The following is a 24,835-nucleotide window of genomic DNA, read 5'->3' on the forward strand; positions in this document are numbered from 1 at the left end:
TGGAGGGTGGTGGTGGTGGTGGTAGTGGAGGGTGGTGGTGGTGGTGGTAGTGGAGGTGATGGAGGGTGGTGGTGGTGGTAGTGGAGGGTGGTGGTGGTGGTGGTGGTGGTGGTGGTGATGGAGGGTGGTGGTGGTGGTAGTGGAGGGTGGTGGTGGTGGTGGTAGTGGAGGGTGGTGGTGGTGGTGGTGGTGGTGGTGATGGAGGGTGGTGGTGGTGGTAGTGGAGGGTGGTGGTGGTGGTAGTGGAGGGTGGTGGTGGTGGTGGTAGTGGAGGGTGGTGGTGGTGGTGGTAGTGGAGGGTGGTGGTGGTGGTGGTGGTGGCGGTGGTGGGGGTGGTGGTGGTGGTGGTGGTGGTGGTGGTGGTGGTGGTGGTGGTAGTGGTGGCGGTGGTGGGGGTGGCGGTGGTGGTGGCGGTGGCGGTGATGGTGGGGGTGGTGGTGGTGGTGGCGGTGGTGGGGGTGGCGGTGGTGGTGGTGGTGGTGGTGGTGGTGGTGGTGGTGGTGGTGGTGGTGGTGGTGGCGGTGGTGGTGGTGGTGGTGGTGGTAGTGGAGGGTGGTGGTGGTGGTGGTAGTGGAGGGTGGTGGCGGTGGTGGGGGTGGTGGTGGTGGTGGTGGTGGTGGTGATGGTGGCGGTGATGGTGGGGGTGGTGGTGGCGGTGGTGGGGGTGGCGGTGGCGGTGATGGCGGTGATGGTGGGGGTGGTGGTGGTGGTGGTATATAGTAGGGATGTACATAGTCATTTTTAATCTTGTGCACGCATGGCATGGGGGGTATTCCACCCCGCTTCACCCTAACATAAGCTGGCCCTGGTGCATCAGAGCAGGCTTTGCGATTAGAAAGGATAAGATTTTGTATTTAAAAAACGGGTTGCACACTCATGCATATATACAGACCAACACGCACACACTCACTCACCCACACTCTCTCACACCACCATACAGCTCATGAGTAAATGTGTTGATTATACAGACTCTGTGTGCTGACTCTGTGGGGATGTTCTAGAAAAATGGGATGGTATATTTGTGCAATAAAAAAATATTGTATACAAAATATTAATAATGCGTAGACCATACTATTAGACCGATACAAATCGGTCTAATAGCGAAAGCAAAGTCTGAAAAGTAAAACAGATTTTTGTCAAGCCCAAAATAAAAACCTTTCGAACGTTTGGTTAAATTCAAAGTAAGTCAAAGTAATCCCCTGATGGGTGACGGAGCGGGCGTGGTAGAGTCCGCCACAGCCAGCGGTGCTGACATCATATCCATGTCCAGTGGAGAGGGCTTGGTGGCCGCAAAGTGAGGGGCTGAGTTATGGGATTGAGCCCGCGTTTCTTTAGGGATTAGTCAGCAGGATTTACCAGATTGACGGCAGACACCCAGGGAACGAGTCGACGCAGGGGGTCACATTGTCCCAGAACCAACTCAAAAGAAAGAAGGCATCCCACTTCTGCCCTCCTCTCCCTCTCTCTCTCTCTCTCTCTCTCTCTCTCTCTCTCTCTCTCTCTCTCTCTCTCTCTCTCTCTCTCTCTCTCTCTCTGTCTCTGTCTCTCTCTCTCTCTCTCTCTCTCTCTCTCTCTCTCTCTCTCTCTCTCTCTCTCTCTCTCCCTCTCTCTCCCTCTCAGTCTCTCCCTCTCTCTCTCTGTCTCTCTGTCTGTTTCTTTTGTCCCTCTCTCGCTCTCTTTAGCTCTTTGTATCTTCCCTGTCTCTTTGTCTTCCTCTGCTTTGGTTATTTATGTTTCTCTCTGTCCCTCTGTCTCTGCCTACCTCTTTCTCCCTATGTTCATATCTTTTACCATGAGCATGTCATATTTCTCTTTCGTTCTCTATGAGATGCTTATTGTCTCTCTTTCTCTCTCTCTTTCCTATATTTCCCTTAACTACGCACCATATGTCAATAGATCACACAACATCCCAATACCATGCCAAACCGCACCATAACATTCCGTAACATTCCATAACGCTACAAATTATAGCATCACAAATCCCCCCTCTGTCCCTCCCCTCTCTCACTGCCATCACCGGCCCCGCCCCCTTTCCACCACCACCACCAGCATCATAATTCCCCCCCCCCCCTCCCTCCCCGTTCACAAATTTGCCCTCACACCGAGAGAAGGCGAGGAGGAAGGCGTGCCACCACAGAAGCTGTGTGTGTGTGCGGGGGGGGGCGGTGGTTCCCAGCTGCTCCTGCCCTTCGTCTTCACCACCACCAGATGATACCACCTCTCTCTCCATCCTCTTCGTCTTCTTCTCCTTCACCGTGCTTCTCCTCCAAGGTTCTGGGGGAGGTTTCCCCGCCCTTTCTCTCATAAAGAGCCTCGCGTCCCGTGCGCTCTGAAGGACCCGGAGCCGGGTGGGGGGCGGGCCGGGGGGGGTCTCGGCCGGGCGCTGGTGGCGGCGTGCGCGGTTAGCTTGTTGCTGTCGTTGGACCCGGCGGGGACCGGCCTCACGATGGCCGCCGCTGCCAGTGCCGCGGACGGGGACCCGGACTGCTGGGACCGGATGATCCAGCTGCAGCTGTCTGCCTCCGGGGACTGGGCGCCCTGTGAGTACGGCCCCCTGCGCCGTCTCTGACTCTCCAGATCCTCCCCCCAGTTCCTCTTCTCTCTTCTTCCCCTCTCACTTCTCTCTCTTCCCTCGCTTTTCACCCCCTTCTGAATCCTCGTTCGTTAGGGTGTCTTGGTCTTCGTTTTGTCCCCAGTGAAACTTTTCATGGACTTGCCTCTGCTTTTCAGTGTTCCGATGGGGGAAAGCCTCTTGCAACTTTTTCCCAGGAGGGGTGTTTATTTGTGTGATGCAGTGGGAGATTATTTTTTTAAAGCTGTTTTTTAGGTTGCTAGTGAGTGATTTGGGGGACAGGGATGAGTATTGAGTATTCTATTCATCCTACAAGGTCTTCTTGTTTTTCTGATTTCTTGTCAGACAAATCAACAAATATCAATTGGCTTTGCATCTTGTGAATGCATTCTCTATAGTACGTTTCTACCGTATGTTTATATGTATTGTATAGACTTAATGGGTATTTGATTTAAATTCATTTTACATTGATATTTCATCACCCTCAAACGCTCTCTTGGCCAAGTGAGGACTGTTTTGTGTCATTACCGAAGGCTATAGTCTAAGGTTAAAGATTACATGACCCTCTGAACCTTGTTGCCTTAAGAGCTCAAGATCTGCTTTAATACTACGGAGAAATGGTTTGAGCCCACCGATGGAGGATCCGCCTAGGTTGGGTTTAATCGTGTAATCTTGTTTCGTGTGTCTGTCTGTATGTTGCTTCTGTGTCTTCTTATTGGCATGCTGATGATGCCTCATGCTGTTACATACACGAGTACCTTCCTGGACATACGCACAAAATGATTCCTAACATATAATAATTTGTATTCGTGCATCTTCTTTATCATTTGCCTTATCGTCTAACTTCAGCAATCAAACACGTGCTATTCAAATCCTCGTAAGCCTTGCTATCGAAATGTGTTATCAAATCTTGTTATCAAAATGTGATCCGTCATCACAAAGGTTAACGAATCAACCAAGGATGTTAGAGTTATTCCATCTCATTGACAGTTGGAAAATCCACTCCATTCCTGTATGTTAATCTTTCCAACCATTTTCTTACCACCTGTTATGAACGCACTGCTTTCAAACCGGCGTGGACACAGATGAGCTGATGGTGACGGCGGAGAATGAAGATCAAAGGGGAATGCTTTTTTAAAGCATAGGGATTCATTTCTACCCTTTCAGGTCCGAACTCAATCAATGTTAAACCATTCTTGTGTGTGTGTGTGTGTGTTCGTGTGTGTGTGTGTGTGTGTGTGTGTGTGTGTGTGTGTGTGTGCGTGTGCGTGCGTGTGTGTGTGTGTGTGTGTGTGTGTACGCGTGTCTGTGCATGTGTGTGTGTGTGTGCATACGTGTGTGTGTGTGTGTGTGTGTGTGTGTGTGTGTGTGTGTGTGTGTGTGTGTGTGTGTGTGTGCGTGCGTGCGTGCGTGCGTGCGTGCGTGCGTGCGTGCGTGCGTGCGTGCGTGCGTGCGTGCGTGCGTGCGTGCTTGCGTGCGTGCGTGTGTGCGTGTGTGCGTGCGTGTGCGTGTGTGCGTGTGTGTGTGTGTGTGTGCAACAGGTGACAGCCACATAGTGGAGTTCCCCCGGCTGGAGATGGAGGTGGTGAAGGGGAGGATGGCGGTGCTGCAAGCCTGGTACAGCCCCACCGCCGACATCGCCAAGAACTCCGTCGTCTGGCTCTTCATGGGCAACGGGTCCAAGCAGGTGAGCACCGCACAAGAGCCAAATTGAACACGATGAGAGACGCACCAGAGCCAGTGCTACAGCGTGGCGGGAACCCATGGATGGACAGGGTTTATTCAGACAGCCGTCTGGTCATCGATGGTATGCTACGTCATGGAGGGAACACATGGATGGACAGGGTTTATTCAGACTGCCGTCTGTTCATCGATGGTATGCTGCAGGATTGGGGGCTGACATTGATGGACAGTTTTTATTCAGACAGGCGTCTGTTCATCGATGGTATGCTGCAGGATTGGGGGAACACATGGATGGACTGTGTTCGTTCAGACGGGCGTCTGTTCCTGTTGAACGATCCTCCCTGGGGATCATAGGGAACGAGATGGTAGAGATGGTCTTCTGTAACGGCCGGTCTCCCACCAGAGTCTCAGTCTAGAGACACCGGCATCTATCTATCTCTCTCTCTCTCTCTCTCTCTCTCTCTCTCTCTCTCTCTCTCTCTCTCTCTCTCTCTCTCCCTCTCTCTCTCTCTCTCTCTCTCTCTATATATATATATATATATATATATATATATATATATATATATATCTGGACTCCTACTAAACTGATACCTGAAGTTTCTGCAGCAAATAGATTTTATGTTTGTCACTCAACGACGAGAAACCAACAAACCCAACCCACCATCCAAACACCCGATTGGATGAGCCTGCTTTTACACAAAGTGCGGCCACTGCTCCAACGTACATCTGACCGGCCCATATCCAAACACAAAGTGCCCTGTGTGCAGCAGATTGTTCAACACTGCGACCTCTCCTCCTCCACATAACCCAGTCAGCAGCCAAAGCCTTTAGGATTCAGGGCTGCGTGCCAGCCTGCGAAGCAACCTGAGAAAGGCATCCAGTGGGAAGGTAGAACGGAGAGGTGGTTATTACACTATGTATGCACGGGCGATAAACAACGGCAGGAAACCACTAATGAAGGGAAGCGTGTCAGTAATGACATTGCAGCAGCCCGATTCTACACAACATTGTGTGTGATTGCGTAAAGCTATAGGGGTATGCATATGAATGAGCGTGTGTGCATCTGCATGGAAGTGTGTGGTCTTTGTGGTGATTATTATAATCCTTGGAGTTTCACTGTCAGTTGCCCTTGATCTGATCTCGACCAGGAAATCAGCCTAAAACTCCACGTCACCATCTGTACATCCCTGACAGGATTATCAGTATGAAGGGCGCAGAATGATCGCTATACGGTCCAATCTAAAACGGTTTGATGTGCCTTTTTGCAGGGACTCTGATGTTTGATGTGGAACGGTAGCCGTTAGATGGCCGGATGGATGTAGATGTATCATGGCCGTGAGATGAGACATGCATCCCGACATGTAGATTGCTCAATATAGAGTCTTTATTTGATATACGGTGCACTCATTTAAGATTTTCTCCCTGCTTATTACAGTGTCAAGATTTAAACAGTTTTGAAAGCATTTGTATATTACAGTGAATAGTCATGCAAAAAAAGCCGGACAATACCAACGTAGGGTCCAAAGAATGTACAGTAAAGTATCACTATAAAACTCTTAGCTTCACCTCAATCCCTTCCATAGTGGCGCCAAATCTAGACCTGAGAAATTCGACAAATATTGATTCATTAATTCATAAAATACAAAAAGCTTTTGGTGCCAATGTCGATGATCTTTTTAAATCCTTTTTTGTTCCTCATGAACTTGAAAAGTGTCCATATCGGCCGTTTTCATGGTGTCCATCTCGCGGTATCTCTGACACTTGGCCCGTGGCCAATATATCGCTATATCTTCCAATAAATCGGAGCAAAATATCCGTTGTTCCAGGGGAGAGGGTTGCTGCAGATAGAAGTTCATCGCTAAACAATACGAAACCAACAAACTACCCGATTGAACGAGACCGCGTTAACAGAAAGTACGGCCTCTGTTCCGACGTATATCCGATCAACGCATAGTGCCCTAAATCGGGTTGTTTCCACCACGGCCTTTCCACATCCACATCCCCAGACTTTTCACAGCAATATTATTTAATTTTATTGTATGTTTGCTTTAGCTTTCTGCTATTCTTAAACAGTGCAAAAGTGCTAGATAAATAAAGTTGCCTTGCCTTGCCTAAAGTACTGGCAGCCGTTTTGCCAGTAAGCATTATTAATGTATCATATAAATACAGTAGATTACTGTAAGAATTTCGCTGTCCATTTACATCAAGGTGTTCCAGTGCTGGACAGCAGCTAAACCTTCACCGTTTCCCCATGTTCCAGGTGATCAACTTCAGCTCGGGCGAGGTGGGCTACGGGGAGAACGAGTTCACGGGCCGCGTGGGCTTCAGCGCGGGCATGCCCTCGGCAAACCTCTCCATCTTCATCAACAGCACCCAGGAGTCGGACTCGGGCCGCTACCTGTGCAGCGTCATTGTCCCGGGACGGTCCGGCCTCTCGGGACAGATGCACCTCAACGTCAAAGGTACCCTGGGGCAGGGACGTTGGTCCATTATTAATGTGAATGCTGCAGATGACTCAGTAAAGCTAGGAGTTAGGGTTAGGGTTAGGGTTAAGGTTGGCAAGGGGGGGGCGTCGGTACATTATTAATCATACAAGGGGCGTTGGGATGAGTCTGCAGAGCGTACAGGGTAGAGCTAGGAGTTAGGGTTAGCAAGGGGGGGGGCGTCGGTACATTATTAATCATACAAGGGGGTTGAGGATGAGTCTGCAGAACGTACCTTTTTACAGACAACGAACAATAGTGCAGATGTAAATTCGGTTTTATTTGAACAGGACAGGGTCGCCAACAATGTAACCATATGGTGTCCAGAAGACGAACATAATATGAAACAATAAGGCTAACTATTGAGTCAGTTGAGGGTTTGCATTTCCCTCCTCGGCGCTCGAACGGGAAGCAGCTCCTCCGGAATCCAGAGCTCACATGCTGTTTTTAAATCCAGTAGAAAACAGAAACAGAGACGTAACAGTATTTCAGTACGTATTTTTTTCCCCCTGAACCGTGAAGCACTCGGCCCGGGTCTATTAGTCCACCATATGCCAGCACTTACCTCTGCGCTGCGGGGCCGGGCTCCGGGGCGTGGCTCCCTGGCTCGCAGGCTGCGCTAAAGCTCGGGTTATGTATTGTCATGTAAGCAGCAACAGATGGAAGCAGACAGGTCCATACCGGCGTGTCCTCTTTTCATTAGGCCGCTATGCACACACACACACACACCGCTACGTCTGCGGTTCCTTGTCTCGCCTACCCGGCAGATTAGAGCCGGGCCTGACAAGGCCAGGATAAGGGCATGGCTGATGGGAGGCATCTAGCGCCCCGGCCAGCTTCTGTTCTTGAGTCGGCTGTCTTTGTGCTGCCGGAGATAAACTTTTGGGGTTTTGATATCTTAGTTATTGTGGAGCATCTCAGGATGTGTGCTGTTTGTTGTGCGTAGCGCTTATCTTTTCAAGCGCTTTTATTGTTGAGGTCGGAACGCACTTTGTGGAGCTGAATGATCTCTTGAGATGTCACTATGGTCACTAATGCCGCTTTTCCACTGCATGGTACCAGCTCGACACGACTCGACACGACTCGACTCAGCTCGCATTTTTTGCGTTTCCACCGCGGTACCATGGTATCTGGTACCTGAAGTGGCTGCTTTTTCTAGTACCTACTCGCTCTAGGTTCCAAGCGAGCTGAGCCGATGCTAAAAGGTGACGTCGGCAGACGGCCGGCGACTGATTGGCCAGAGAGTGTGACGAAGTCACGAGAGCGACATGGCAACCATGCTGGTAACATCCATAGCAGCGCCGCAGCCAACATGTTCCACTTCTCCAACTTCTTCAACATGCCAGCTAATAATAGTAATGTGATCGATGTCCTCCATTGTTGTTATGTGGGTTCTTTCCATGTGTGGGTTGCGTATGTGTTGTTTGCGTCGCGTACACAAATACGTCACGGCCCTTTCGCGCAGCCGACCCCGCCCACGTCCAGGAGGTACTATTTGCGGTGGAAAAGCACCCGTGCTGCTACCGTGTCGAGTCGTGTCGTGTCGAGTCGTGTCGAGTCGAGCTACATGTGCGGTGGAAAAGCGGCATAAGACTACAAAGTAAAGGTTTGTCGCTACACTCTTTTATAATCTTGGTTCGGTGCAGCACTTGTACTACTCAAATGCTACAGAATAGAACAACCACACAGAAGTGTTATTGTAAGGGATGGGCGTTTCAAGCAGAAATACTATACAATATCCACTGGAACTATTCGACCATTGTGCAAACATAATTGTCGTAATGGTCTCTTTAGATGTGGTACGGTTGTATGTCTCGGTCACCAATGGCAGCCTGTTGCAACAGCTGCTGCTATTTTAAGCTTTCAGAAACTTTTTGTCACTCTTTTCCTTTGTCCATCGCTCTAGCATCACGCTGGAACATGCCTTTATCTTCTTTCTATTCTTTTGATTGCCAGTAGTTTGTTTGAGAAAAGATTGTGTAACCCGTGTTTATCATTTATCATCATGTGTATCATTCGTCTATTGTACATAATTTGTAAATATGTTGTCAAAATATATTATTTGTATTTGTATTTTAATCTATTTTAAAGATACTTGCTGCCTCTATTTTCTTCTGTCTTGCTGCTGCTGTTCTCACTCCTATCTCCCCACTGACCTCGGGGATCAATAACGTTATTGACCCCCCTTCCCCCAGTGCCCCCCTCCCCCCCAGTGTGCTCCCTGGAAGGCGACCCGGTCCTCAACGGGAACGTGACCCTGGGCTGCCGGTCCAGCCAGGGCAAGCCGGAGCCCCAGTACAAGTGGACCAAGGCGGCCCCCACCTCAGAGATCTTCTTCTCGCCCATGCAGAGTAAGTTCTCCTCCAACCTCTCCTCCTCCCTCTCCTCCTTCTCCTCCTCCTCCCTCTCCTCCTCCTCCTCCTCCTCCTCCCTCTCCTCCTCCTCCTCCTCCTCCTCCTCCTCCCTCTCCTCCTCCCTCTCCTCCTCCTCCTCCCTCTCCTCCTCCTCCTCCTCCTCCTCCTCCTCCTCCTCCTCCTCCCTCTCCTCCTTCTCCTCCTCCTCCTCCCTCTCCTCCTCCTCCTCCTCCCTCTCCTCCTCCTCCTCCTCCTCCTCCCTCTCCTCCTCCTCCTCCTCCTCCTCCTGCCTCTCCTCCTCCTCCCTCTCCTCCTCCTCCTCCTCCTGCCTCTCCTCCTCCTGCCTCTCCTCCTCCTCCCTCTCCTCCTCCTCCTCCTCCTCCTCCTCATGCCTCTCCTCCTCCTCCTCCCTCTCCTCCTCCTCATCCCTCTCCTCCTCCTCCCTCTCCTCCTCCTCCTCCTCCTCCTGCCTCTCCTCCTCCTCCTCCTCGTGCCTCTCCTCCTCCTCCCTCTCCTCCTCCTCATCCCTCTCCTCCTCTTCCCTCTCCTCCTCCTCCTCCTCCTCCTGCCTCTCCTCCTCCTCCCTCTCCTCCTCCTCCTCCTCCTCCTGCCTCTCCTGCTTTCCTCCTCCTCCCTCTCCTCCTCCTCATCCCTCTCCTCCTCCTCCTCCCTCTCCTCCTCCTCCTCCTCCTCCTGCCTCTCCTGCTTTCCTCCTCCTCCCTCTCCTCCTCCTCCTCCCTCTCCTACTCCTCCTCCTCCTCCTCCTCACACCGCGTCCGTCCGTGTCAGCGCTGAGCCCCCGGCGTGGACGGCTCACGGCTGAGATCCCGAACGACGAGGGATTGTGTTGTCGTCATGGCGATGTAGATTGTTGTGTCTGGATGATGACAGCGCTCTTTAAAGCCTGCCGTCCCTGCACTACCTCCAGTGGTGGAACAAAATGAAACATCATTTGTCCTATAATCCATAAACTAGTCAGTAATATAAGATATTTCTGACTGGTGATATATAATATATTCAGAAATCAGAAATATACTTTATTGTGACGTATAGGCAGGTTGTTTAGGTCAACAGTTCCCGTTTCTTAGTGCTATATGAGTTCTGCATTTAAAACACTTGACAGTAGTTTCTTATTCTGAGGTTCAAAATGAGGCCTATGCACACTGGTTGTAAATTGTGTTACGGTGATACAGATTGTCGTGACCGCGATGACGACAGCGCTCTTAAGAAGCCTGCCGACCCGGCACTACCTCCAGCGCTGTAACAGAATGTATCTGGAGTGGGTTCGTGCCTTCTCCCTATCATCAATAAACCACGACCCCACGAGTGAGCTCTTCGGCGCGACGAAGGCGATGACATAATGTTTCCTCTTTGTGCGCGGAGGACCTCCCTGCAAGCCGGAGGACATGTGTCTCCCGGTGAACCCACCCTGTGTTCCCGACTCTGCCCCCCCCCGACCCACTTCATGCTCAAACATTTCACACACAGTGAAATCTACTTATCCAGCGGACAGGTTGGAATCATATGCCAGGGCGGGTTCTCAAGTTCACCCCCCCCCCCCTCCAGGACTGCCTCCCCCGTATGGAGGGAGAGAGGGGGGAGTGGTGAGCTGTCCTCTTGATTGTGATTAGGGTTGTCTGGCTGTCGGTCCAGGTAGCACGGTTTGGGTCGGTTCAGAGGTCGGCGCTCAGACATGGCTGAGGTAGAGGCACCATCTGCCTGACGACGAGAGGACTTATGCTCGGAGCTGACCTGCACTTGGCACGTCTGCTTTCATCCGCTGCATTCATCTCGTCCGCAACACAATATAAAAGAGTCTTGCAGGGGGGGGGGGGGAGGAACAGTGTTCTCTTTCGATCTCTGATTAAGCCAGGGTCTTTGTGTTGTGTTGCGTGGTGAACCCTCCGGCTCAAAGCTCCCCATTGCTTCATCCTACATGCTCCTCTGAAATGATCTCTCTCTCTCAATCTCTGACATCTAACATCGTTTGACCTGGCTGTCGACCCCGTAACCTTCCTCACCGGGCTGTTGGTGTGGTGGAGTCTCTGTCTCTGTCTCTCTGTCTGTCTCTCTGTCTGTCTCTCTCTCTCTCTCTCTCTCTCTCTCTCTCTCTCTCTCTCTCCCTCCCCTCCCCTCGCCGTGCGAGGGGAGGGGAGGGGGCGTCTCTCTCAGACGCCCACGCACGGCGGACCAAGAACACCACCGCATTTCACTGCTTCTGTCCGCTACGCCTCTGCCTCACCCTCACCCATCCTCACGCTCACATATGCTCTCTCTCTCTCACCCCTCGTTCTCCCTCTCTGTCTCTCTCTCATTCTCTCCATTGGAAAAACAACAGAGTGGAGAGCCTGCCCAAAGCCTTTGCTTGTGCTTGGGTTCATGGGTAAGGGGATCCGATCCCATGTTATCCCATCCCAGCCTACTATCCAACCTCACCCAACCCTCCACCATACCCAATAATCTGTGATTCCTCCCTCCTAGAAAGACCATCTGACGTAATGCCCACCGACGTTCCCCAGTCACGTTCGGTCGTGTCTAGAAGGGGTTATTTTAAAGGACAAATCAACTCAGAGTTCAATGAGACGATCAGGCCGTCCTCTATCAATCACCTAATGAGGCCGCCGCCAGTTGCTCATGAGACCTGCGGTAACAAGGCAGTTACGTGAGCTACGGAGGCATGTAATGAGGAATATGCAGGTAAATCGCCCGCATAATTAACAGGCCCCGAAACAGGTAAGCCTGTTGAATCCAGCTGCAGGTAGAACCATGAATGGTGACCTCAAGTGATTTAGTGAGTGAATAAAACATTATACTTAAGTTACGAGGACGTTATTCTGAAGACTTGGGAATGGGTTGATTTATCCCTTTAAATGTATGTGTTAGAGATGTTGTCGATTTTAGCACTCTGTTTTCACCAGTCAGAAATATAGTATAATTCTGACTGGTGATATACTCTCATCTCATCTCATTTTCGTCCGCTTATCCGGGGTCTGGTCGCGGAGGGAGCAGCTCATATAATATAGAATATAATATATTCTTCAGAAATATACTTTTCTTTCTCCATGCCTATTGTGACTGACAGGTCCTTTCACAGGTCAGTCTAGGGTCAGAAAAGTTGTTTTTTGTCAACAGTTTCTATTGCTTAGTGCTATTTGAGTTCTGCATTCAATATACTTGACAGGAGTTTGTCATTCTTAGGTTTTGAAATTAGAACTTTGTACATTGTTCAATAAATCAATGTGTTTCCTAATCCTGTCCCTCTATTGAAACAGCTATTGGATCATTAAAACATATCCAGTAGACAGCCTATCTAATCACACGCTTGCAGACTTCCACCCCAGACTCTTAGAGACGACCCACACTCCATCACTCGTGCAGTAGTCAAGCCTAGTCAACTTTATTTTACACAACACAAGGCAGACTCAATGTGCTTCACATGAGACCCCCTAGCGGGTCACAGCGGGTTGCCGATGCGTTACAGCCCCGCACGCGCTCAGACGGGTCTCCGCTAATCTGGCACAATTGGGTTTAGTTCTTAACAACTGGCTTTTCAGGCCAGGGATTAATTCATCAAGAGCAGCAGCAGCTCCCAGGCATATTGCCCGCCGTGACCACAATGGGTTCTGTGCTCCCAACATTTGGGCGGAGATGAAAGTGAGAACTATTTATAACCCAGTTATAAAACAAACATGAACGTATTAAGCTGCTTGCCAAGTGTATCCTCCTAATCCCACACTGTTGCTAAAATATTTATCTAGTTTTGGTATAAAAACCCCAGAACCAACAGTGATGATAATGACCTTTGTAATCCACACGCTGTTTCAGGCGATGAATTACTCTTAATAAGAGGCAATTTTGACAGAGACATGCCACAGAGCTGGTACGATTCCCACAGGTGCACGCTTATTATTGGTTGTTTTATTTTTTTTCATTTTACACTCGTTTTATTTACTCTGTTTTTTAAGTTGCATTCAGTTACAATTTCTCCAGGCGTAGCGGAAACTTCAAGAGCCTTCTCCAGGTCTAAACGGTTCCTTAGTAAGGTGTTTAACGGCCTAATCCCATCAGACAGAAACAGCAGGGGGTGGCCTTAAAATAGGGCTGTCCAGTCAGGTGGCCTCAGACCACACAGTGTAGCCGCGGCACCTGCCGTCAACGGGACAGCGAAAGGCCCCCGCAGCAGACCTGCTCGCTCAAAGGTGCTCAGGGCATCCAGATGGAGACACAAAGCACGTTCATCAGAAGCTCTCATGTGGATTTCAGAGGATTTGCTTGATAAGTCCATCCGTTTTGTGTGCATTTATTTGTATTCTTAATTTCATCATGACCTATTCTATGAAACAACAACATAGGGGTTATGAAGCTTTAAGAGGAATTTAATATGTACTGTATCATGACCCACCGAAACGCCCTTCATGCTGTCCACATCCGTGCATTCAAAGAAAATATAATACAATACAGGGAACATAATAGCAACAACTGATTAATATTAAAGTCATACTTACTAAAAAGAAGTAGTAGTAGTAACAGATATTGGCCTTAACCCTCGTATTGGAACCAGGACTACAAACTAGTGTGGTCTGTAATGTGTATCCCTAAATATCTCACAAATTGTGTATGTGTATTCCCTACCAACCCATGTTAATAGATTACCTTCATACTTAATATGGGTAATATGTGTTTGTTTAGATAATATTGGTGTGTGTTTGTGTGTACACTCTACACACAAACACACACAAAATGGTTAAATGGTGTACACCGTACATTAGTATTACGACGTTAGCTTGGGGCTTCTTTCATTCTGTGCACCCCAATGCCCCGGACCCCCCCCGTGTGTCCCCCTACGTTAACCCCCCCGTTGTCTGCCACCCCGATGCCCGTCCTCACTCTGCGTCTGGCCTCCAGATGAGCGCCACGGCACCCTGCGGCTCAGCAACCTGACCAAGGGGATGTCGGGGAAGTACGTGTGCCGGGCCAGCAACACGGCGGGCTCCGACAGCTGCTCCGTCAGCCTGGACGTCATCAGCGGTACGTAGCGCCTTCACACTCTACCACTCTACGCGTCACAAGGACGGGTGTGCACAGGGAGACGCTAAAGAGTTTGATGTCGGACTCCATTGGAAATTGCAAATGTTTTAGTCAATGATTAAATGTATCATTACTATTGCATTTAGTATTGAACTTGTACTTTGTCTTGTGTTTTATGTTGCAACTGTGTACTGCTGTCCATCTTGGCCAGGTCTCTCTTGTAAAAGAGATTTTAACCTCAATGAGACTCAACCTGGTTAAGTAAAAGATATGATAAATGCTGAGGTGGCCAGTTTTTGTGTGATTCAAGACAAAAATATACATAAGAACAAGGCAAGGCAAGGCAACTTTATTTATATAGCACTTTCCATACTCCAGGCAGACTCAAAAGCTTCACATTGAAACATAGTCATACAATAAAATGAAATAATAAAATAATTTAGACAAAGTAAAAAAGAAGACAAAAAAAATAATGAGGAAAATGTGTTAAATTAATATTCTTATGCGTGTAAACATATTTGTGCAAGATTCATGCACACTATGCAAATACAAGTTTAACAGAAGCAGAGTCAATGACATAAACGGCAAGACCACTCAAGTGTTCTGTCACTGATTGTGTTTCTGCGTCCGTTTCCCTCAAAGCTTCTAACACGGGCGTGATCGCCGTGGCAACCCTGGGATCGGTCGTGGGATTGGTGGCCTTGGTGCTCTTCCTCATCTTCATCCTCAGAAGGACGCGGGACACGGAGGAGGAGATAGCCAATGAGATCAAGTGAGACAAGATATTGGTTTATTCATGACATGGATTACCATTTAGTTTTTTAGTGTTCTTATCCGAAGTGACATACAAGGTTAGGGTTATGGTGAATTACAGGGAGTAACGAGTCTTAAGGAGCACGTGTCTTATCTACAGTGACTTACAGTGGGTGAGGAGTCTTAAGGAGCAGGTATCTTCTCTAAAGTGACTTACACAGAGTAACAGGTGTTAAGGAGCATGTATCTTATCAAAAGTGACTTAGAGTGAGTAACAAGTCCTAAGGAGCAGGCTTCATATACATAAAAGACTTATAATGAGTAAGGAGTCTAGGAGGTAAGGTAATGAGCAGGTAGGTTTCGGTGTTTAGCCCAAGGATGGCCACACGTAGTGTCCAGACTACACCCAGCCCCATTTCACCCTTAAGTCAATGCAAGCGTTTCCATTGGACGACAGCGTGGGTCTTAACGGCGGTAACGGCTCCGTCTGCAGGGAGGACGCCCAGGCGCCCAAGCGCGTCTCGTGGGCCAAGAGCAACACGGGCTCCGACGCTGCGTCCAAGAACGGAACGCTGTCCTCCATCGCCACCACGCCGCGGCCCAGGGACCCCCACCCGCCCGCCTTCCACTACCCCTACACCCCGGTGCCCACCTCCGACAGCGGCTCCGTGGTCCACGCCTACACGCTGCGGCCGGGGGACGCCGGCCCCCTGCAGGGCCTCCCGGGGTACAACGGCACCCCGTCGGGCAAGCTGAAGAGGCCGCCGCCGCCGCCGAGAGCCAACGGCGTGCCGCCGCACGCCCCCCGGAGCCCCGCCCCCCCCGAGCCTGCGCCCAACGACAGGACGGACAACGGGGCCCAGCCTCAGGTGCCCCACCCGGCCACGCCCACGCCCAAGACCGCCACCCTAACGCGCAAGGGCGGGATCACCATCACGGTGCCAGTGCAGAGCCAGGCGGGCTCGCTGGTGTAGAGAGACAAAGGCACAACATGAGGGATGGGTGGGGTTAGGGTGCAGACGCTGCCTTGGATTGGAGGGGAGAGGAGGGGCGGGGCTTACGGTCTCGTCGGGAGGAGCTCGTCTCGCTGTTGGATTCAGTTGCGTTCGACTTCGCAGAGACCGGAAGAACCACCGTTTGCGTCGAGTCGACTTTCAAGGCGTTTCTCATTTGTTTTGTTTGTATGTTTGTTTTGGGACGCCGCACTCAGCTGGAGCTGAGGTATTATTCATTTATAACCTTGTTAAGAGGACCTTCTGAGTTTATTCCAAGCTTCTGCCTGTTGAGGTAAAATTCCAATTGTTACAAGAGTTGTGTTGATTTAAGGTATTCTCCGGTGAGCCATATATACACGATAGTTCTCATGTGACTTACGGTAATTTGATGACGTGTTTTGCCAGAAGTGTAGTGAGATTTTTATACCTATATACATATAAACCAGGTGTGCTGAGTGATGCTCCAATGTTCTCAGGCGAACTGTCTCTTGTTCAGAGTACTTAAATAATGCAGCTGAAACTACAATTCAGGTTTGTTCCATCATGTTGGTCCTCTTTGGAGATCGAGCTACTTTGATTCAGTTTAGGAGAACTACCTGTTCCTACCTTACGGCCCCCTTTCTGGAATCATCGTTTCAATTCACGTTGATTGGGTTCCCCCATCGTTAGAGAATATAAAGTCGTTATGCCCATCATGGTTATTGGAATGGAAAGGAGATATTTACATATTCATTATGTTGAGGCTGGTTGGATATTTTGTAAATGCCATTTGGAGCACTGGCCCCGTTTTGTTAATAAAAAAATTATATATATATATAGTTATAGTTATAGTTTCTTTCAATGTTTTACCAAAAGTCATCTTTTGTATATACATTTTCTTCTTTGTATAACAGATATTCTTTGGAACGGTGGGGAAAATTAGTATTTTTAGGAAAACATCACAAATTCGTATAGTATTCACATATTTATTTTGGAGTGAGGCAACGTTTCAAAAATAAACTATACATAATCTCGAATACTACCTAAAAGTCTGCCTACACCTACAGTAAAATGACATGTAACAGGTTATCTCATAGAAACCCAAACAATGATAACGTTTTTCAAAGTACACTTCAGGAGAGAATTATGTGGGGAAATGTATCCCACAGTCAGATTTTCGTGGATATTTTACGATTTTCTGGATAGGTATCAGAGTTGTGCATATGGTTCTGTCAAAACACAGACCATCTTGTAAACCATTATGATTAAAAATCATATTTCGCTCAGCAGATTCCTCGAAACAATCATCCTCATCACCTCGTTCGTCCCTGAAAGAAAAGTAAAAAAAATAACAATTGTGGTTACAAATCGTAATAAGCGAAAAAAAAATCCTTTGAAAAATCCCAGGTATGGGTGGTGTCCGGTCGCTCACCCTCCAGGATCTGATGCACTCGGATGTCGCGGACAAACTGCTGCACGGCGTAGTCCTTCAGGTAACCGTAGCCGCCGTGCATCTGGAGCGCTTGGTTACAGATCTGAAAAAACAACGTTGAGATATCAAACGCCCCCTACAGGTAAGGAAGCGCCCATGCAAGCGATATCGGCGCAAACATTGAATGGATAGAAGATAGAATATATTTACATATTGACACTGTTGAGGTTGGTTGGATCTTTTATAAATGCTATTTGGAGCATTGAAGGTCAACTTTTGCATATACCTTTATTATATTGAAGCAACGACAGACATTGCTGCAAAAGTGCTGCATGAACCATTTTAAAAGCAACACAACCAAACTGGACAGAGTAGCTATAGGATTCCGTGAATGGTCGTCGTTAAGAGAGGGGCAGAGCAAGAGAGACATATAGAGCAAGGGACATAGAACAAGAGAGACATAGAACAAGAGAGACCTATAGAGCGAGAGACAGAGCGAGAGAGACAGAACGAAAGAGACATGGAGCGAGAGACATATTACGTAAGAGACCGAGCGAGATAAACATAGGAAGAGAGAGACATAGAGCTAGAAAGACATAGAGCGAGAGCAACAGAGTGAGAGACATTAAACAATAGAGACATAGAGCGAGAAACATTGAACAAGGGAGACATAGAGCGAGAGACAGAAAGCGACACACAGAACAAAAGAGACATGGAGCGGGAGAGACATAGTACGTAAGACGTAGAGCAAAATAACCATAGGACGAGAGAGACATAGAACAAGAGAGACAGAAAAAGAAACAAAGTGCGAGAGACAGAACAAGAGAGACTTAAAGAGTGAGAGACGGACAGAGAAACAGAGGGAGAGACAACGAGAGACATTGAGCGAGAGACAGAACAAGAGAGACATTGAGCGAGAGACATAGAACAAGAGAGACATTGAGCGAGAGACATAGAACAAGAGAGACACAGCGAGAGACAGAACAAGAAAGACAAAGCGAGAGACACAGAACAAGAGAGACATAGAGCGAGAGACATAGAACAAGAGAGACAGAGCGAGAGAGACAAAGCGAGAGTCGTAGAAAGAGAGAGACATAGAAAGAGAGCGAGAGAGTGTGTGTTTGTGTGCGTACGTCAAAGCACTGGTCGGTGGCGAAGAGCTTGGCCATGGCGCAGAGGGCGGCGGCGTCGGCGCGGCCGTCCTGCAGCGCCACCGCCGCCTCACGCACCAGCAGGCGGGATGCCACCAGCTGGGTGGCCATCTCCGCCAGCTTGAACTGGAGGAACTGGGAACAGCCCACCGCACCAGTCAACACACCTGTTACCACTTAGAGTCACACCGCCACGCAGGGCTCATCGATTATCGGAAAAAGAAAATCAACAAAAGTCTACATTGAAATCACGATTATTCGTGATTATTTTGGAGTTTGAACAAGTTATGCATTTATTCAGCATTTCTCTCCAAAAAAACGTTGTAACTGAGAAAGTTTCCCTTTAAAATAATAAACAATTGTCGAGTCAAAAATGTTCACATCGAAAATAATGTACAAATATGCATCTTTCAACTTGATTACATTAGTTTGGATGTAAAATGTTTGTGTAAAATTTGATTAATTGCACAGCCTTACCGACTATTTATAAACCCCTCATTGAGAATTTTAAAAAGTGTGCTACGCAAGATTTATGATGGCAAGCGAGTCAAGGCTGACAAAAAAATTATAATAAAAGATTCCCTCTCCATCCTCTCTCCAAACCCCTCAAAAAGCGAGGTTCGCTTTTTGACATTCAACAGTCGGTTTCTCTACATTGCTGAACAGTCGAGCGAGTTACTTTTATCTGTGTAGCCTTGAAGTTAGTTTCTGTCAGAGCATATTTCAGGCCAAAAAAGTCCTTCATATTTTACCTTTAAAAATCCCAGGTGCTGCCGTTATTGAAATCGACATATTATACCACCAGGTGTGAGTGTGATTAACCGATTAAGGCCCTTTTGATGATCTGCCTCTTCTGACATCACAAGTGGGCGTGTCCAGCCTAGATGTGTGCTAGATAGATCAGTCTACCAGCCTACCCAGTGGCCTGTAGCAAACGTTGCTCATCTATCCATCACACATCTAGGTTGGACACGCCCACTTGTGATTTCACCAGAGGAAGCTTTAAACGGCAGATCACAATAGCACCTGTTGGTATAATACGTCACCTTTAAGATCGATTTTAAGTTCCTAGACACCTCAGACGGGGTCCTGGGTGCTGCTGGATAGAGGCTCCTTACCTGGTTGTTGGAGAGGGTCTCCCCAAACTGCTTGCGGACCAGGAGGTGGTCTCTGGCCAGCTGCACCGAGGCGTGGGCGGCGCCCAGCGAGCAGGAGGCTGAGAGGGGCAGGAGAGACTTGACTAGCAGGGGATGGAGACACCACTCACATACACTGAGAGCAGGAGGCACACACACACAGACACACACACACTGAGAGAAGGAGGCTGAGAGGGACAGCAGAGACTTGACTAGCAGGGGATGGAGACACCACTCACACACTGAGAGCAGGAGGCGCACACACACAAACACACACACAGAGAAGGAGGGACAGCAGAGGCTTGACTAGCAGGGGATGGAGACATCACTCACCCACACACACACTGAGAGGAGGCTGGAAGGCACACACACACACACACACACACACACACACACACACACACACACACACACACACACACACACACACACACACACACACACACACACACACACACACACACACACACACACACACACTGGAACTAATTAAAAATAAGTGGAAATTTGACACTATCCATAGATTGTATATGGATACATGGTAATCCTGCTGTAGTACCATTACCTCCAGGAAATATATCCAATAACAGGGATAAATGTGATTATTTCAGACTATAAACTCCCATGACGAAATTAGTCTGTGTTTTACGTATGATTTCAAAGAGCTGTATTTTGTTTCTTAAATACTTAATAACACAAAGTGTGTCGATGGCCATACTCGAATAGAATACGATTCCAATACAATAATGGAAAAACCCTGTTCTTACGAAATACCAGTCACATTTCAGATCTCATTCTGCATTCTTATGCCAGAGCACGTCAAAACTGTGCAGGGAGGACTCGCTCTCCCCATGTCCCCGGGAACTCATCTGTCTTGTCGATTTTGGGAGGTTGTCCTCAAATCATCTTTCAAACTCATTTCGCAAATCCCAAATGCCCCACATCAGATGTCACTGCAGACTGCTTAAAATGTAAAGTAGACATCTACACACCAGTGTGAAGATGTCCTAGTAGAATACAAATAGTTTCTTTTTTATATATATTTTTGAGGTTGTCTTAAGTCGGTTGAGATTTCAAGGAAATGCTTGGATTTTGTAAGTATTTAAATAAGTAAATGTCATAATAGGCAACTTTTTATCATGCAAAATTGTCCTTAAAAGTTTAACATATGTTGTAAAGCTCAAGTTAGATTGAGGCGGGGAAAAAATGCCCTGTAAATTGTAGCATTTCATGTGTAATTGACATCAATTAAAGAAAAAGTTCAACAGCTAAATTGTTATGACCAAAGATTGTTTTCCTTTGTGTTCATAAAAATGACCAAATTGAGGGCCATGGACAAGAAAAGTACATAAAAGGCCTTTCAAAATGTTTTAAAAATGTCCACTCATCTCACCGATATTGATCCTGCCTCCATTGAGACCTCTCATGGCGATATTGAAACCTTGTCCTTCCAAGCCGAGCAGATTGGCCACTGGAACGGCACAATCCTCAAATATCACGGCTCGGGTTGGCTGAGAATTCCACCCCATCTACAAAATGTAACACAGATGACATTCATTCGATGAGAGGTATAAATTCTAGGTCAACGCAATGGATTCATACTGCCACCTTGTGGATACCTACACATATAGCATACAACCGTGGCAAACAGTAAGAAATATAACACCATTTTTATTGTACATCTTTAAAATTGCAATTATTATAAATACAATTGAAAAATAAATATAGAAAAAAATGCTTAACGAACTCTGCATAATACCTCTAAAGTGTGCATACAGTACTTCTACGCACCTTCCTCTCCTTCTTGCCAAAGCTCAGCCCTGGAGTCCCCTTCTCCACCACCACACAGGAGATACCTTTGGGTCCTTTGCCTCCTGTCCGACACATCACTACGTAGACATCGGTGTCCCCGCCCCCGCTGATGAAGGCCTAGAGACCAGAGAGAGAGAGGGGACAGCGGGGACAGCCTTTGAGTCCCGGCCCTGATTGACCCTAGCCTGGTACGCATCTCAGCGAGGCCGAGCGGTTGAGGCAGTGGTACCTTGGAGCCGTTTAGGACGTAGTGGTCACCTTTCAGCACGGCAGAGGTCGCAAGAGACGCCGCATCACTGCCACTGCCTGAAAAATACATATTCACAATAAGTACGATCAAGAAAGGACCATATTCTGGAATAAAAATAAAATATATTCTGGAGGAAATCAAGTCATTATTGTGTACCGTCTTTAGTAATTAGTTGTAATTAGATAGATGGTGTATAGGACGTGTATATTTGTGAAATCAATTAACTGAGTTTCTATGTTGAGGAAGCCCCCCCTGCTGGCAGGAGAGAAGGTCTGCAGCATGTTAAACACGTGAATAGCATGCAGGAGCTGAAGCTCAGGAACTCTTTGTTATCAGATTCCGATTTCTTTTTTTTGTGAATCCAAAAAAAAAACGGGCATTTTGAATTTTCTTTGCATACTTCAACTAAACGCATTAGACAACACAAAGTGGAAACTAAATTAGTGGAGCAACACGTGTTTAAACCACAGGGACAGGGTTTCCAGTGCGCTGGAGTCACACATTACAGGACTCACCGGGTTCAGTGAGGCAGTAGGAGGCAAACTTCTCCATCAAACACAGATCCGGACAGAACCTCTCCCTCTGCTCTGCGTTGCCAAACGTGTCGATCATCCAGGCACACATGCTGCGGACCCAAGATTAACACTGATCACAATTTAATAATTATATTATATCATTAATAAGTATATTGTGATAATATCTGCAGGAAAAACACTCCACACTCTGTTATAGCAAAATCTCACAGCAATCAAAAAGCTGCCATCAAAGCTTTTGGGATTTTCTTTAAAAAATATCTAAATAATAACCACATATCTACACTAGTGAATCGCCATGTAAACCAGAGACGACTTTTTAACAGCGAGATAACAATTCTCTAAAACAGAGAATGAAATCACGGCGCTACGACACACAGCAACAAACTCAGGAGCCGCTTGCACCGGTCAGCATCACCACTCGTCACAGCCCCGTGTCACAAAATAAATGAAACCTCAGCAACATGCCAAAACCGCTACAAAACGACATCCATCAGGCGTTACCCTGACCGGCCCTCCCAGCGGGCCCCCAGTGGGCCCCAAGCGGGCGGGCCCCTTACTTGTGGATGCTGATGTAAGCGGTGGTGCTGACGCAGCCCGTGGACAGCGCCTCGAAGATGACCGAGGTGTCCAGGCGGGACAGGCCCGACCCGCCCACGTCGGGCTGGACGTAGATCCCCCCGAAGCCCAGCTGGGCCGCCCGCCGCATCGTGTCCACCGGGAAGATTTCCTTTGCACACAGAGATCACGTAACCGAACAAACAAAGTCAAGGCAGCTCGTTTTTGATAGGACGATCTTATCATCTTCCTGAGTAGCTTGATCAATTCCCATTAACATTTTGGGCATTTAGCAGACGCTTTTTATCTAAGTGACATACAATGAGTATGTTTGTCAGAAGAAAGAGAAACAATAATATATCGCTGTGGGTACAGTAAGGGTGTTCATAGAACCAATGCCAAGCACTAACTATCACTAGGGTACCCATTCCCTGTATACAACAAGATAGCTAGGATAAGATGCTATACGATGCTAAGTACTATTTTTTAAGTACAAGGACATACAACATACAATACGTGCGTAAGAGGGGTCTGGGCTGGGGGGGGTGGGGGTATGCTATGCAGAGTCTAGGTGAACTCTGAACAAGGGAGACTTGAGTCATGAAAAGCCGCCTGTATGCTAGCGCCAGAATAAGACTGCGTGACACCATGTGACCTCCGTCGTACCTTCTGGTCCCACTCGGCCATGTGTGGAGCCATCTCGTTGGCGGCGAAGTCGAAGGCCACCTTCTGGAACTCCTTCTGCTCATCAGTGAGGCCATGAGAGGCTGTCGGGAGAGAGATGACGGAGGATAGATTAACCAATGATGCGTCGTCATTCTTAGAAGGCTCTAGGCTCCAGCACCACCATCTGGGGTAACATGTGGCTCAGGAGGTAGAGCTGGTTGGCTGGTAACCGGAAGGTTACTAGATCGATCCCCGGCTTCTCCTAGTGTGAGAGTGGCGAGGTGAGCCTGAGCGAGACACCTCACCCTAACTGCTCCCAAAGAGCTGGCTGTGGCCCTGCAGTGCTGACGCTGCCGTCGTTATGTGTAAATGGTTGCATGAATAGGGTGAATGTTAGGCAATATTGTACAGCGCTTTGAGCGGCCACTGCTTAGATAAATTTGGTTGATTTACCATTTGCATCTGCAGTCTACCTGCAACCAGCGTCCAAAACAAAACCTTACTAGTCTTTTGTTAACCTCCTACTGTGAAAATATCTACCAGCAATGCTGTTTTTTGTTATACAAAACCCTGAATTTTAGCTGCCAAATGGTCAGAACTGTCTGCCATTGGATGGTGGCAGGTGTTCATTTTCGACTCTGCCTGCAGACATCCCCTGAGCAGGACTTCCAACCTGTCCACATAGACATTTTATATTCCCCTGCCTGCCAAACCTGTGAATGCTGTCTGGCAGATTGACCTGAGCCGAGTCAAACTTGTTTATGCATTTGCAAACCAAGTGTGTGCACAAAGCCTCATTAGAGATGCACTTCGGGGAACTCCAAGGACCAATGAGAATCTGGTATAGTATGACATGGAGGTACTGCTGCACTTCTTCGACGTAATACATTATCATATGGCGATTGTTTACTTTTGACCTGACAATTATGTTTTAGAAACACAATGTACTGCAACACAGTTTAAGTGTATTGGTTACCCTTACCCTTCTGTGTGTGTTATGTGATGTGCCCTTTTCCATGACCCGACCCATCACACACACAACCCATGACAATAACATGAATGACATAGCAAATCACTGGACTTACGGTCGACGCAGGAAGATATCCCGCGGATGTGAAGGTTCCTTATGAAGCGATGACGGCTCCCGATGCAGGAGCGGAGTCTCGCTGCGTTTGATAACACTCTGGAGGCAGCCATTGTGGATGAAGTTATGTCACAGCGAGGGATGCTGGGAATTGTAGTCCAAATGTCATCAGGTGGAGGTTTGACGTAGAGTCGACTGTTTATTTTATTGTGTCAGTTGGTCTTTTTGAAGACGAAAATGTTGTTACTTGCTTTTTTATGTGATTATGTTGTCATGTTAAAACCATGCAATTATCTTCCAACAAAAGATAAGTGTAAAATCCAACAAAAACAGCAACTAAATGCATAGGGCTACCATAAAATTCAA

The 24,835-nt window shown here is 48.0% G+C and overlaps 2 protein-coding genes across 4 annotated transcripts in view; one reads left to right on the forward strand and one right to left on the reverse strand.

Annotated features, from left to right (window-relative positions):
* esamb (endothelial cell adhesion molecule b) overlaps positions 1-16,793 on the forward strand; it is a 40,355-nt gene extending 23,562 nt beyond the window's left edge. The window contains exons 1-8 of one of the 3 annotated variants that reach the window (XM_060074745.1): positions 2,398-2,540; positions 4,114-4,259; positions 6,516-6,717; positions 8,934-9,089; positions 11,431-11,475; positions 13,998-14,120; positions 14,763-14,892; positions 15,367-16,793. In XM_060074745.1, the coding sequence (XP_059930728.1) occupies positions 2,447-2,540; positions 4,114-4,259; positions 6,516-6,717; positions 8,934-9,089; positions 11,431-11,475; positions 13,998-14,120; positions 14,763-14,892; positions 15,367-15,847 (1,377 nt within the window). In that variant the 5' untranslated portion in view covers positions 2,398-2,446 and the 3' untranslated portion in view covers positions 15,848-16,793. Of the gene's footprint in view, positions 1-2,397; positions 2,541-4,113; positions 4,260-6,515; positions 6,718-8,933; positions 9,090-11,430; positions 11,476-13,997; positions 14,121-14,762; positions 14,893-15,366 lie in introns of those variants that run through there. The other 2 variants (XM_060074746.1, XM_060074747.1) reach the window with 2 other exon arrangements.
* Positions 16,794-16,819: 26 nt separating this feature from the next.
* On the reverse strand, positions 16,820-24,629 carry acad8 (acyl-CoA dehydrogenase family, member 8). The gene is made up of 11 exons (XM_060074748.1): positions 24,471-24,629; positions 23,386-23,486; positions 22,722-22,891; positions 22,144-22,253; positions 21,608-21,684; positions 21,358-21,495; positions 20,960-21,095; positions 19,549-19,646; positions 18,413-18,565; positions 17,280-17,382; positions 16,820-17,175 (listed from the first exon to the last, which is right to left on the reverse strand). The coding sequence occupies exons 1-11, from the start codon at positions 24,580-24,582 to the stop codon at positions 17,120-17,122; spliced, it is 1,254 nt and encodes a 417-aa protein (XP_059930731.1). The 5' UTR covers positions 24,583-24,629; the 3' UTR covers positions 16,820-17,119.
* Between the last annotated feature and the right edge of the window lie 206 nt (positions 24,630-24,835).

This window comes from Gadus macrocephalus, chromosome 16 (genome assembly GCF_031168955.1).
Source record: "Gadus macrocephalus chromosome 16, ASM3116895v1".
NCBI lineage: Eukaryota > Metazoa > Chordata > Actinopteri > Gadiformes > Gadidae > Gadus > Gadus macrocephalus.